The sequence below is a fragment of the Ceratina calcarata genome, unplaced genomic scaffold, assembly GCF_001652005.2.
Source record: "Ceratina calcarata isolate Rehan_Ccalc_2016 unplaced genomic scaffold, ASM165200v1 scaffold219.2, whole genome shotgun sequence".
In the NCBI taxonomy this organism is placed as follows: Eukaryota; Metazoa; Arthropoda; class Insecta; order Hymenoptera; family Apidae; genus Ceratina; species Ceratina calcarata.
The window spans coordinates 146617-160606 of NW_017143660.1; the positions used below are offsets into that span (position 1 = coordinate 146617).

The 13990-nt window shown below is 35.3% G+C and overlaps 6 protein-coding genes across 11 annotated transcripts in view; 2 read left to right on the plus strand and 4 right to left on the minus strand.

Moving 5' to 3' along the window:
- Positions 1–229: 229 nt before the first annotated feature.
- On the plus strand, positions 230–4488 carry LOC108622343 (putative tubulin polyglutamylase TTLL2). Its single transcript, XM_018020162.2, has 10 exons — positions 230–1158; positions 1273–1423; positions 2420–2545; positions 2618–2721; positions 2822–2951; positions 3019–3295; positions 3367–3569; positions 3645–3908; positions 4000–4289; positions 4368–4488. Exons 2-10 carry the CDS (start codon positions 1346–1348, stop codon positions 4486–4488), a joined length of 1593 nt encoding a protein of 530 aa, XP_017875651.1. The 5' UTR covers positions 230–1158; positions 1273–1345.
- Positions 4489–4768: 280 nt separating this feature from the next.
- Positions 4769–6794, minus strand: RpS4 (ribosomal protein S4). 2 transcript variants are annotated; one of them, XM_018020163.2, is made up of 6 exons: positions 6705–6794; positions 6031–6289; positions 5697–5794; positions 5445–5616; positions 5238–5367; positions 4769–4954 (listed from the first exon to the last, which is right to left on the minus strand). In XM_018020163.2, exons 1-6 carry the CDS (start codon positions 6705–6707, stop codon positions 4828–4830), a joined length of 789 nt encoding a protein of 262 aa, XP_017875652.1. In that variant the 5' UTR covers positions 6708–6794; the 3' UTR covers positions 4769–4827. The 2 variants fall into 2 exon arrangements, with proteins under 2 accessions (XP_017875652.1, XP_017875653.1); XM_018020164.2 differs by lacking the exon at positions 6705–6794 and adding an exon at positions 6383–6403.
- Positions 6795–7079: 285 nt separating this feature from the next.
- On the minus strand, positions 7080–8817 carry Dera (deoxyribose-phosphate aldolase). The gene is made up of 5 exons (XM_018020174.2): positions 8345–8817; positions 8097–8275; positions 7891–8026; positions 7447–7826; positions 7080–7365 (listed from the first exon to the last, which is right to left on the minus strand). The coding sequence occupies exons 1-5, from the start codon at positions 8367–8369 to the stop codon at positions 7201–7203; spliced, it is 885 nt and encodes a 294-aa protein (XP_017875663.1). The 5' UTR covers positions 8370–8817; the 3' UTR covers positions 7080–7200.
- A 195-nt stretch (positions 8818–9012) lies between these two features.
- Positions 9013–13990, plus strand: part of TfIIEalpha (transcription factor IIEalpha) — a 9487-nt gene continuing 4509 nt past the window's right edge. For 2 of the 4 annotated variants that reach the window (XM_018020235.2, XM_018020236.2), the window contains exon 1: positions 13715–13852. In XM_018020235.2, coding sequence (XP_017875724.1) covers positions 13828–13852 — 25 coding nt within the window. In that variant the 5' untranslated portion in view covers positions 13715–13827. Of the gene's footprint in view, positions 9141–13538; positions 13557–13714; positions 13853–13990 lie in introns of those variants that run through there. The other 2 variants (XM_026811457.1, XM_018020237.2) reach the window with 2 other exon arrangements.
- On the minus strand, positions 9191–12216 carry LOC108622379 (putative ATPase N2B). 2 transcript variants are annotated; one of them, XM_026811456.1, is made up of 8 exons: positions 11498–11537; positions 11030–11423; positions 10595–10780; positions 10276–10517; positions 10037–10205; positions 9820–9960; positions 9631–9750; positions 9192–9558 (listed from the first exon to the last, which is right to left on the minus strand). In XM_026811456.1, the coding sequence occupies exons 2-8, from the start codon at positions 11402–11404 to the stop codon at positions 9436–9438; spliced, it is 1356 nt and encodes a 451-aa protein (XP_026667257.1). In that variant the 5' UTR covers positions 11405–11423; positions 11498–11537; the 3' UTR covers positions 9192–9435. The 2 variants fall into 2 exon arrangements, with proteins under 2 accessions (XP_017875722.1, XP_026667257.1); XM_018020233.2 differs by having other exon boundaries at positions 9191–9558; positions 11030–12216.
- LOC108622383 (rab-like protein 3) lies at positions 12372–13585 on the minus strand. The gene is made up of 5 exons (XM_018020240.2): positions 13494–13585; positions 13017–13226; positions 12790–12938; positions 12615–12728; positions 12372–12554 (listed from the first exon to the last, which is right to left on the minus strand). The coding sequence occupies exons 1-5, from the start codon at positions 13546–13548 to the stop codon at positions 12387–12389; spliced, it is 696 nt and encodes a 231-aa protein (XP_017875729.1). The 5' UTR covers positions 13549–13585; the 3' UTR covers positions 12372–12386.

Here is a 13990-nt window from a genome sequence, read left to right on the forward strand (position 1 = left end):
GGCCAACGTTTGTAGACCAATGCGATTAGAATTAATTTTTAATTAGACCGATTGCTGGCTGATTATCGCACGAGCCTCTGTATCTGTGTTACGTGTCGCTTACAATAAAAATAAACTGTTCATGTAATTCGTTAATCCGAGTATTTCTTTCCTCCCCGTCTTAAAACCGTCCAAGGATTCGCCGTGTGACGATAGTCACGGGACAGAATTGTAAGATAACAGAAAAATAGAGCATCGTTCAGGCATTAACGAGACTGTCCACGTCGACGAATTGCGGTTAAACTGATCGTCGGAAAAGAGTTCGGCGTGCCAAACGAAATTGAAGATACGTGAGGGCACGATCGTGAACCATTTCGTCTCTAACGAGGAAGTAGCTCTAAGGGACGGCTCATCGATTTGTCAGTAAAGTAACCTTGCGGTACCTCCTGCCTGCGAAGCCAGACACGCGAGACATTTTTCTGGCGGATCTCTTTGCAACCAATACGTCATCGACGCGGACTTCGATGATCGCGCGGAGCTATTAATACGACCGCGGAAATAAACCGCGACCAACATAGCCATTGAGCGTTTCTCGAGAAACATTATGAGAAATAAAATATAGAAGCATAGATCTAATTTCTTGTACAAATAAAAGAAAGGAGAAGCAAATTTTTAAGTTTGAATTTAAACCTGGCAACGTTCACGCTATTTCTAGTATAAATCGTTAAGTTCGTCGGAAAGTCGCGTGTCCGCGATAACGATCACCGAGTCGAGCTGATATCAGCAAAATTCTTTCGGTGGCTCGCGACCCATGAGACTTCCGGTGTCCTCGGGGTGTCGCGGTGTCCACCGAAAGCCCATAAAAGCTGGAGAGCCGCGAGGAACCCGGCACACGGGCAACCTGCGCACCTGCGACCGGGTCAAAGCGATTGCGTAGATCGAAACGTGCCGGTGCACCAGTGAGAATCAAGACCCCGGCTTGCCTGCATGCGGTCCCATCGAGATATTTGAAGAACACCACGCGCTCGACGTCGACAAAAATGTCGCTTCCAGGAGCGACCGACCGTTCCCGCTAAGCCACACCGTTTTGGGATAAAAAAAGACGATAGACAAGGATGCTTCTCTGAGAACCGGCAAGAAGTATGATACTAATACTCTTTTCTGAATGAGAATTACGAGGTAGGATAAACTATTTTTTTTATTTCCTACAAGCTTCCTGTAACGGGCATGTCATCCTTGATTTCGTTACAAGGCTCCGGTTGACGATTATTTTTCTTTTCTCTTACAAAAAAGCAAAATTACTGTGATAGAGCTACTAAACATGATCGTTTCCTTGGCGCGATCCATCAAAGTATAATGTTTCGGCATGGCAGTGAAATATTTGGACGGACCTTTCGTGTTCAGGCTTAACGATAGTGGTACAGGACCGCATCTCCTAGTACAGGTATTTAATCACTTAGAAAGCGACATAAGTATGTGATTTTCTAATCGAGCCGACCGTGTTTCAACGTGCGATGCGCGATCGTGTGGGTGAATTTATAAAGTACAACGAATGTGAAATGTTGAATACATCGCGTCACGCTTTTATGTCGCTCGGAATTTGTTCGGCATGGTTACAAACTTAGCCGCGACCTTGAACTGAATACTTTTCAAGGTACATTCATAGATAAGTACAGTGTATATGTAGTAAAAACCTGTACATACCTGTCAGAGTCAAACGCGAGACGCGACGCGCTTTTGCGTGCACCATTTTTAGAAACGCCGTTAAGTAACCGCGACATGCGATAATAAGAAATGAAATTCACTTCCGCGAAACGTCGCTTGACTTGTTGATAAAAGTTGTTTCCTACGAAACGATCATTACATTTTCGAATCGCTTCCACTGGGTCAGGTTTAATGTAAAACAAGTTACTAATATTATAAAATGAGGAAGTCTAATTCCTGATAGTGACTATCCTAATCGCCTCGGATGAAGAGGCGGGGGTATCACGATGGAATGAAATACTATTGAGGTTTCAAGAACAGAGTGTAAACGTGGTCGATGACCTTCCACGGCGAATCGATGTCGAAGTTGAGTTAAGAAAAGGATATTAAAAGTAGGCTACCGTAACAACGGGAAGAGATATGCTCGAATTTAATTGTAATTAGAGACCTTGGCTCGCTTTCGGTATCGGGCCCTCCTAATGCTCTAATAACACGACAAATAAATCAAGGGCGTTCCCTGCTATTTTCGCGTGCACGTACCTACGTACAAAAGTTTTCGAATCGCGGGTTATGCGTAATATTCCGGGGTTTATAGTTGTTTCCCTAACACGGTTCGGTCCGCTTCAAGAGTCACGCGTTGAAACGCGATTCACTCGTTGTTAGACAGATGAGCTATAATCCGTGAATAAACTCGTAAAATGGTCGGTACACGCGAATCCGCATACTCTGCTCGCAGGTTTGCACAGAACGCGGCTGGAGAGAGTACACGGGCGAAAATAATGTATTCAAAGATCGATGGAATTTATGGTGGCGGTCTGGGGGTTTTCCTTTACCCCATTACAAGCTATTGCTTCCGTGGCAGGTAATATAATAACGTTGTCTGATTCTCGTATCTTAAACTAGCTATTGAAAAACGTACGTCCTTAAATTCTAGTTCATCAACAGAATTCCGAAAGGGAGCTCGATCTGTAGGAAGGACAATCTTATCCGTCATTTAAGGTGCATGAGGAAGATGCACGGTTCGATCTACGATTTCAGGTATAATTCGAATATAGTATCATTCATGCCGGAGAATTTCGTCGAAATTACTAATTAAGAAATTAGAATGTTGATTATTATCAAAAATACATCGGAATAGTCCTGTAGGATACAACTTGCCATCGGAGTACCCGAAATTGGCGGAGGAAATGAGTCGTTCTGAACACGACAGAATCTGGATCTGTAAGCCAGTCGGACAGAGTCAAGGAAAAGGCATTTTTCTGTTTCGCGTAAGAGGAAAAATATTTTAAATGTAAATGCTAGTGCATATATGAATTGCGATTTCACGTTTTGTAGAAATTAAGCGACCTCACGTATGACAGTGCAGCAGTCGTGCAAAGATACATAGAAAATCCCCTTCTGATTGGGAGTTACAAGTTTGATCTACGCCTGTACGTCTGCGTACCCTCGTATCGTCCTTTGACGATATACCTGTACAAGGAAGGCTTGGCTCGTTTCGCCACCGAGAAATTTTCATTAGAACATTTGAACGATCCTTTCCGACATCTCACTAATTTCGCGCTGAACAAATTGGGCCCGGGATATTCAGAGAAAAAGGAACGCGTCGGTTCTGGTATAAAAGATCAAGTATTTTAAATAACGTTTAAGTTATGCATCTGGATAACGTGAACCGGACCTCCGCAGGTTGCAAATGGACTTTCAGACAATTGAGGAGGTATTTAGAACAGACTGGATACTACGATTGGTTCCTCTGGCAGAGGATTGCCTGCTTAGTGAGCTTAACGATACTCAGCCAAGCCGCGAACATACCGAAATCATCCAATTGTTTCGAATTCTTCGGATTCGACGTACTGATCGACAAAAATCTAAAACCGTGGCTACTAGAGGTGAAAAGATGCATGCTTCACTTACTTGGTCATCCGTAGAGCACAGTTAACACGAAGAAATCGGCGTTCACGTAGGTAAACCTGAGCCCGGCCTTGAACAACGACTGCGAGATCGACTCCGAAGTGAAGAAACCATTGTTGCACGACCTGTTCGATTTACTAGGTCTTCCAGTATGTAACACCGGTCTCTCCCTTTTTACGATATGGTCGACGAGTTCTGTTAACGACAAAGTCGAAGCGTCTTCCAAATTTTGTACGGGCAAAGCCACAAAAAAGAAATCGAGATCTTGTCGGGAGACCGATGGCTTTTTAAATATATGCACGGAGCTTCGACCTACCGTACGTATTCACAATAAAGCGTTAGTAGCAAATCATAATTTCTATAAAGAAGAACGCAAACGTTAAACCTTGTACCTATATCGATCATCAGCTCAGACAATCGAATAACGGTGACTCCTCGAATTGGTCCCGATACAATCCACTGTTAGTGGATAAATACATTCCTCGCGGTTTTCGGGGCACTAACCCGGAACACGACAAGACATCGGTATGGGACAATGGTAAAGATTGGAGCACGCCTTGCGCGAAGGAAGGAGGATGGGTCCGCATTTATCCACTGACTCGAACGAAAGAGAGTCGCGTCGACTACGTGTCGTCGTTATCGGAAGCTCCAAGAATGGCAGAAAAGGAAGCCAGGAACACGGTTCTTTCTATACAGAAGTAACAATTCGTCCAATTAACAGTATCGTGTAATAAAATATGAATTATAATTTTATATGTAATTGACATTTTCTACAGATATTTGAAAGCTGCCAAAGAAGTACATAAAAAAAATGAAAAATACAGCGACGAACAATGTAACGCTATGCTGCGTAAAATTTTGGAACTGAATACCGAAATTTGGCTGCCATCGAAGTGATTTATCGTAGTAGATATTCATTCGCGTTTCGTCTCTACACTTTTTCGCCGTCCCAAGCGAATTAGCACAATACGCTTTGACCAATTAAATAATTTTCTAATCTTATATCTAAGATACATGTCTAACAGCCAAAATGTTTTTTAATATTTTTTATAGTGCTAGATTTAAAAATCGTTGTTAAGGATAATTGTGATAGAAGCGTTAATGAAAAGATATATTGTGTTCTAAATGTGAAGTGCTACACTAAGGTAATTATACGTATATTGGATAAAGACGGGAGAATATTTTTATTCGCCAAGAACTTCTCGGTTTATTAAATATTTTTCTTGCAAATTTACATTAATTAACTCCCTTCGCTGCTAATCTCCTGTCGCGCTCTTCGGCAATCGATAGCTTAACACCCTTGTCTCTGGGCAAGCTAATGTACGATTTAGTACCCTTGCCGATGATGAATACGTTGTTCAACCTAAACGAACGATTTATGATAACTAGGCGCGATCAGTCAACGAAAGCGATAGATGAATGAATGCAAAAAGAAAAACTGCTGTTTCTAAATGGGTAATACTGAAAGCCCTATGTAAAAACAATCAGTGACCAATATAGAGGAACTTCATTTTGACCAACTTTTGACTGCAATTGTCTCAGTGACATTACAGCTTCGATTATGGTCCCGGTAAAAACGAATTCAATCTTATGTTAAATCAAAGGCAAATGTGTAACAATAATTTAAATAAAATGTAATGAAATACCTCGTAGCAAAGGTGTGTCCCTGTGAGTCTTTAATATGGCAAATATCAAATGACCCGGGATGACGTTCGCGGCTGACGACCGTGCCGACGCGCCCTAAATTCCTCCCACCAGTGATCATGCAAAGATTACCTAAGGAAATAACAATTAATTAATAAATTTTGATTGTGCTCGCAGTCACAAATACATGCAGAAATATTATGTTATACCTGAATCAAACCGTATGGAATCTAAGATTTTGCCTGACGCAATATCCAGATGGATAGTGTCATTAACCTTGATGAGGGGATCTGGGTAACGAATTGTCCTTCCGTCGTGTGTTACCAAAAATGGGATTCCCTTCGGTCCAGTTTGAACGCGTTTTACCTTGCACAGTTTGTACTGTCAAAGAATAAGAATTGTTTAATCGAATAAAGTATTCTATTAGCAGAATTTTTGATAGAAATGTTAATACAAAGTACCTTAGCTTCTTCTGCTGAAATTCGGTGAGTGGTAAAACGTCCTTTAACATCATAGATAAGTCGGAAGTATTCACCGGTCTTGTTGATTGTAATGACATCTACAAAGAATTAAGTAATATTAATAAACACAAGTAAGTTTTATTCATTTTATAAAATGTGCACTTTCTGGGTAATACAGAAGGAATATTTTACTCAATCTGTGACCAAAGTAAAGACCTTCTTTTTCTTTTGGCCAATTTTTGACTATAAAATTTCATTTGTGAAACGTTACAGCTTCGATATGGCCTTAGACATACTTAAATATTAGGATAAAATCGAAAATAATTGATCTTACCCATGTAACCGGCAGGATAATTGGGATCAGTTCTCACTTTCCCATCAACTTTAATCAATCTCTGCATTACAATTTTTGTTACTTCTGAATTGGTTAATGCATATTTCAATCGGTTTCGGAGAAAAATTACGAGAGGAAGAGACTCTCTCAATTTATGTGGACCTGTGGATGGTCGCGGAGCATAAACACCCCCAAGTTTGTCCAGCATCCATGCTTTCGGTGCATTAAGACGCTTCAAATGCTTTTTCGGTCCACGAGCCTAAAAAAATATCCGATAAAAATGCATACCTGATTTACTATCGTCCACTATTTCTATACTGTCGTACTACACAAAATTTTACAGATAGAGTACCATTTAAATTTATCTCTCACTAAAACTTTTAATTACAGATTATCACATTGAAAACTTAATTCCTTATCCAAGTTATCTTAACAAACATTCATGTAAACTATCGGTCCAGTTAATGTCTAATCAGTTCGACAAAGTAACATTTGTGTACAACATAACCGTATTTCTTGTTCCACAAGAATACAATAAATTTACTAAATAATATATAGATAGATATTAATTTTCAATCCTGTAGTTTTCACTTCGTTTAAATATTATACTAATACTGTACACTGCGCAGCTGATGCGAAACGATTTAATACTAACAATCAATAAGCGAACTTACCATCTTGGTTTTCTAAGCGGAAAAGACACGTCCACGCGCTGTTTCTGTAGACATCAGCATCAGAAACATCAACGCCACCATAGTCAAAATGGCGGATATATATTTGAAAATCGTCGGATACGATGATACGTTGCAGGTAAAGGAATTGTATTATTCCAAAATAAACAAAAAATTTCTAAACTTAGTTTGAATTATATTGTGAGTTATAATTCAATTAATTTGTAACAAACTGTACTTGTGGTAGCTGTTACACAATTGTATTTGGATAGGTATGTAAACTATAGAAAATTATTTGTTTTTCTTTTTACTTTTTTACATATTTCGATGTATTATCAATTTTAAGAATCATTGATTGAGAAGAAAATATAGGGAGCGTTTCATAATTCAAAGTGTAAACTCTTTATTGTGAATATACAGATAATATAAAATTCCAATAAGTTTATTTGTAAAAAATTATAGACTTTTTATAAACAGCATTTGGTTAAAGTTAATAACATCAATTTGTTTCTACTATTTGGACAATATTGTCTAGCAAATTTGATGCACCAATTCTAAACAAATCTTTATTCAACCATTCTTCTCCTAATTCTATCTTAGCCAGCATCATCCATTCCAAAGCATCCTGGGGTTCCTTAATACCTCCAGCAGGCTTCAAACCAACCTGAATAAAATATGTATATGTTTATAATAAGTGTTCAAATCTTTTGAATAATGATGTTTCATTTGAGTAAAAGATGTATACCTTTCTTTGTGTGGATTTGTAATAATCTTTAATTGCCTGGCACATAACAATTCCAACAGGCAAAGTAGCATTTACTGATTCTTTCCCAGTTGATGTTTTAATAAAATCTGCACCAGCTAACATTGCTACCATGGCTGCTTTATATACATTTTCCAAATTGTCTAATTCACCTGTAGCAAGTATGACTTTCAACAAGCAATTGTTGCCAGCAGCAGTGCGAAAGGCTTTAAGTTCTTCGTATAATTCCTTCCATTGTTGCATCAAAACTAGTGGTCTGTTTATAACAATATCAATCTCATCAGCTCCCATCTCAACATCGATCTCTACTTCTCTTACACGTGTCTCTAATGGCATTTGTCCAGATGGAAATCCTCCACCCACTGTTTAAGTAATGATCAGAGGTTTTAATATAGTTTAATATAAGTAAATTTAAAGGAAATTTACCTGTAGCTCTGGAAATTTGATGTTCTTTATCAAGTTTGTCCAATGCAGATTTTGCATCTAAAAATCTCGTTGGATATACGTACACAGCTGCTGTGTGCACATGTGCAGTGTTTAACGATTTAAGAGGGCTTACAGCCTGTAATTACAGAATGTATAAAAACAAATTTATTTTCTATTATATTAGAAAAAGCGATTAAGAATATTACTTTGGCACATAAAGTCTGTACTCTTGTAGGTGTATCATCACCACCCAAAGTAGTTAAATCTATGAAACCTATTGCTCTCGTCAGCCAAACTTTTTTAATATGATTTTGTAAATTGCTAACTCCAGATCGGATCGAATTAATTTTTTCATCAATCACGGACTGATCGAATTTTACTGTAGCTAAAACGAAAATGTATTAAATTCGTGAATACGTATGATAAATTCAAAAACATTTAAATTTAAATCTACCGTGAGCCAATTTTTGAATGTCCATTATCGTTGTGCTTGCTTCAAAATATCTCACTTGAATATTCTCGTGTGAATGAACGTGCAAGACAAATGTGATCACTTTAAATGAGCGCACGATATCTAAAAATACTTCTTAGGAATTGATAACACCATAGTGCCTACGATTTGTGATTGTTGATAAAGTAAAAAAAAACTTTGGAGTAAACTTATTATGCATTCGTTTACATCAATCACCTGATAATTTTATCTTAAGAAAACTTTCCCTGCTTTATGTGATATACTCCGTACTGATTAAACTTATTTGCCGCGAAAATTAAAACACAGATCCCTTTCTTGTAAATTAGGTATTATGTTTCGGATGTGAACTTTTACCTTTCCTCATTTAATCTTTCGCTTAAAGTTAATTTAAATGCATTTTAATTTCGAAGTATTAAGAATGAACATAAAATGAAACCAAGGCTCATTGAGTGACTGTCACACTAAGCATATTCTCGTGGCATGTCTTGATAAATAAACATTATTCCGAACTAAAGATTACACATAGCATAGCAGATTATGAAAAACTAAAAGAATAAAATCTAAATTTAAAATTATCCATCATCCGATCATTCTTTTCTTTTGACCAATCGCGTTCAAGCTTCAAACAGTCTGGAGTTATATTAATTTAGCCTCAGTGCATGTTATCGTCCTTTACGTTTGAATGTCATTGTAATTAGACTGTTTTTCTAGCAGTTGAAGATGATAGAATCTTATTTTTTCTAAGATTGGAAGTGTCAAGGAAACGGAAAGAGTGTTTGTAAGTTTTCATTCTTCCGAAGAAAAGAAAATACAGTGGGACATTTCTCTTTTGGTTCTTTATTATTATTAGTACATTTATCACTCGATAAAAACTAAATAAATATTGCAGTAGAAATAAATATTTTAAATATCTAAGAAGCTTTTAATACAGATATATTGCGTAAATTTAATGCATCGAACTTGACAATATTTATTGTACTTTATACGCATTAGCTAGAACTTTTAATTTAGTCAATTACATTAGAAAAATTGTTCATATTAATTGCAGCTATTAAAATTTCTTTAGTTTATCATTATCTATAATTTTGCCATTGATCCCAGTACTGTGTTGTTTGCATTTCCGAAAGTCGCGATACGGTGCGATCGAAAGCAAAAATTTCTTCTTCACCCGTAAAAATATTTGATTTAAAATCATCCTGTAAATAATACAAAAACTATTATTATTATTTAATGTCACTGAAAAAAATTAGCCTTCTTGTGAAACTTACCGATCCATGTGATATCTTTAGGTCATCCATTAGCATTCGTTTCTCATCTGTATATTCACTTTCTATCTTTGGCTCAAAAAGTTTTGTATGAGGTACAGCTGCAGATATTACAACACGTACCTAAGGAATTTGATTTATTCGTGTAATAAATATCTACATCAGGTCGGATGTTTAAATGTTTAATCTTACTTTATTATCATATAATGTGTCAATCAATGTGATGAATCTCCTAGTTTGAGATTTAAGACGGAAATTTAATTGAGGTAGATCTCTTATAATGACTGTATGAAATGCTTGACTCAATTCCAAATAATCACTAGCACCAAGTGGCTATAAATCAAAATTATCATTTGTTCTTTAAAACAATTTAATTGGTCGTAGAAAATATTCAATGAAAGTAGCTTACTCTATCACACAATTCTTCAAAAGTTGAATCCAATACCTGACCACAAGTTCTTTCAAAAGTAACGTTACGGCCCCTTATGGAAATAGTTCGCGGTCTCACAACATCATTCTCTTTTGAACATAGAAATTTAAATATTGTATCTACACTATTTACTGCATCTTCACCTTTTCTGCAATCATTCATAATTATTAGATAAAAATATTTGTGAATGAATCTTGATTAAGAAAAATGTTACACACATGAAATAAAGCTTTTTGTCCGTGCTTCCTGTACTCAATCTGTAATCAACTCCTGATTCTAAGGAATCTACAATACAATAATTTTTTAAGACCTGTATAAATGGAACAAAATTTACTCTCTGCAATCCATTTTTGTATAAATCATCTGGTGCTCTATTACTGGTTGCTATTACTATCACTCCATTATTAAACAGTTCGGTGAATAATCGTTTCAATATCATAGCGTCTGCAATATCAGTTACCTGTGATGCATGAGCTTTCGTTAATACATGTTACATTACATCGTCAATAACTTGTTGTATGCTTCAATTTATTAAACCTGGAATTCATCAAAACAGAGCAGCCATGCATCTTCAGTAATACTTCTAGCAACTGGTGGTATTGGATCAAATGGTTGGAGCTTTGTACTGCTCGTATCTCTTACCATCGTTTTTTTTACTTCGTGCACTCTCCTATGCACATCCATCATAAAAGCATGAAAATGAACACGCTTTTTGCTCTCAATCTATAATTACATTTCAATATGATTACTATTATTTCCTCTTTAATTAATAGACTGCATATGGAAAGCCATTTATTATACTTCAAACATTTTCTTTATATCACATATCAAATCCTTTATTGCAGCAACTTTCTAATTTTTTTACACATGTGTGATGCTGAAAAATATTATGAATTGTCATAATGATAATCAGTAATATTATATTATGGCTTCCCATGTGCAATACTTACTTGAACTTATAAACTATGGTACCTGACAGCATTGATAAAAAAGGTCCATCAGCATTGTTTTACCTCCACCAACTGCTCCATAAAGGTATAACCCTTTTGGTGGTTCCTTTTTCTTTTTACCAAGCCATTTCTCTAATAAGTTATACTCTACTGGTCTGTACCCATCTATTTCTTGATAGATGCCCTGCAATACTTGAGCAACTTCCAACTGATGATCATCTTTTATTAACTCTCCTCTGGATATTTTATTTTTTAAAATAAACAATGGCCCTTTGCTAATCATGGAAACAGCAGTGGCATATCCATGATACTGAATAAAATCGGAAGGTTGACATCGTGACAACAAATTCGTAAAATAGTTCTGATTAAGGAATTTCTTTGGCAGTAAGCAAGTCATTATAATAGCATTAGATGTCCTAAAGGAAAGGTCATTATCCATTGATTAAATTATGCGTGAACTTTAATCAATCGTCGAAGAAGAAAAACTTACGGAGAAAAATTCGATCAAAGCACATTTAATTTATCAAATTAATTGAAACTGACAAAACGTGGAAAAATTATTTACGATTGTAGATATTTACATATTCAATCAAATTTTCGATTGCCAGATAATCAGGTGATACATGTTAACCTTTGTATTACGTATAAAGATGTGTCACATTGTCACGCGTATCTTCTATCTTAGAATAGAACATGTAAACATAAACACACACCAGGAAATTTGGAAAGGTACTAGGTGCGCACGTGAAAGCATGGCAGTGATTAATATTGGTATTTTATTAATGCTGAATTTAACAGACTCTAACAGATCTCTTCTCTATTTTAATCTAACATTATAATCGTGAAATTTCATCCAGTTTTAATATCATTGAAAAGTAAGTTAATGCAAGTAAAATTTAATTTGCACCATTCGTATCGCCACTGTGCAAATGGCCGTTCTTTAAAAAGTGCCGAAATCTATGTTATTAAGAAGAATATTTGAACGCAACGTCGACCAAATTGTTCGTCGACTAATTTTTTAACATTTTTGATTGCTCAATGACTCAAAAATCCAGGCTAAGAGTACATAAATAAAACTCAACTTTCTTGTTTTCAAAATCCCTGATTAACTTCGGAGCCTGTCCTCTGGATGGCACTACTGTATCATTTGAAATTTTTTAAATTGTACAGGACGTCAAAAATTGTCGACTTTCTCATGCGTCGCGAAGTACTTATCATTATCTATTATGATTCCATTCCATCTGAAATGTTAACACAGCTCCGCAGTACAATGGTTAAATTATTCATCACATTTTTTATAAATATATAAGTATATTTCATACAAATCAGAAATGTCACATGAATTGAACAAAATTTAGCAACAGAATTTGCATTCACGTTCAATCGTTGTGATAAAGTTTAGAACTATACATTGGTAGTCTCCGTTTATCAGGGCTGATTCCTTCCTTTGATGAGTAATAGCGTCTCTCTATAACTTTATCAAAAAATCTACTAAGTTTGACAGAGGAGCTAGAACCAGCAGCTAATGATCTCACTTGATGACAGTCCTACAAAAAGTAATTTTATTACAAAATTATTACTTGGAATTAAAAGAATGTTTTTCATACCAAAAATATTTCATCAGCACCGCATTCTTCTGCAATAGTTGAAGAACGTCTATGGACACTTGATCTTACCTCTGCCACTAAATCTAATTTTGTGCCAATAACTAATATTGGTATCTAACAAAGGATATATATTATTTACAAAGAGAACATTCTATCAGCTGACAATTTTCACTACCTGGGTGGATCCCACAAATCTTTCTGGATCAAAATCATCAAATGGCTTTAATTTTGTATGACTGTTATCTTTGCTCAAAACTTCTTCCAACCATTTTTGCAGATTTTGTTGAGACTTTCTGTTTGTTAAATCATGAACTAATATAATACCTGTATCATGAATGTCAATTAGTAAATGTTAACTTTTAAATCACACTGTAAACAGGTACTTATATTTTATACTTGTACCATTTGTTGGATTATAAAAAACAGATCTTGTATTTTTATGACTTTGGCTCCCACCAATATCCCATAATTCAATAAAATATCTTCTCTGATTAGGAGTACCTTCCTTATATTCATGTAATTTAACTTCTATTGAGCAACCTATAGTCCAAGAAGGACTGCTGATGGGTTGTTGATGACATATTAAATGTGTCAATGATGTTTTTCCAACACCTAGAAGTATGAATGAGAAAAATATTTAACTTTTGCTGAATTTTAAATAATTGTGCGAAGTAATAATTAAGTGATCTTTGAATAAAATTAGATGGCACAAATGGAATAGAATATTTGATACTAATAAGTTAATAAATTAAAGACGTTTAAGCAACAAATCTTCTTGGTTCTTGCTTATGTTGTAACTAATATACAAACGATATATTATACACGGATTATAAAATTTTTACATACGTATATTTTTATATATCTCTCATATATTCTTACCAGAATCTCCGACAACAATAATCTTAACTTTATCGATTGCAGCCATCAATGACATTCATTAAAGTATGCAACAATCTGTATAATTTTTGTTTCTTTGTTCTTATTGTTTGACAAAATATCATTTGATAAATTTCTATTATGAATACATAACCTAACAATAGTTGCGCTTGATGTCTGTCTGTAAGAAGGACACTCATGTCATTTCGAATTTAGCAAGAAAATCATGTATTTTTTCCAAACTATTTTTTCAGTTTCTCTAAATAAAAAATAAATCTTATCAGATGTGTAGTTTAATTTGCGTGTATTCATTTAGTTTTGAAGTATTTAATGATAAATGCGTTATTCCTACGGATTTAAAGGTTAGTATTGTATCAAGAATTAAATTTAAGTTAATAAATTTGGTAAAATATTTCAATATAATTGTTATATCAGTAAAATGTCAACAGCTCAACTGAGACTAGAGCAGCAATTATTAAAATATAAACGGAATTATGTTT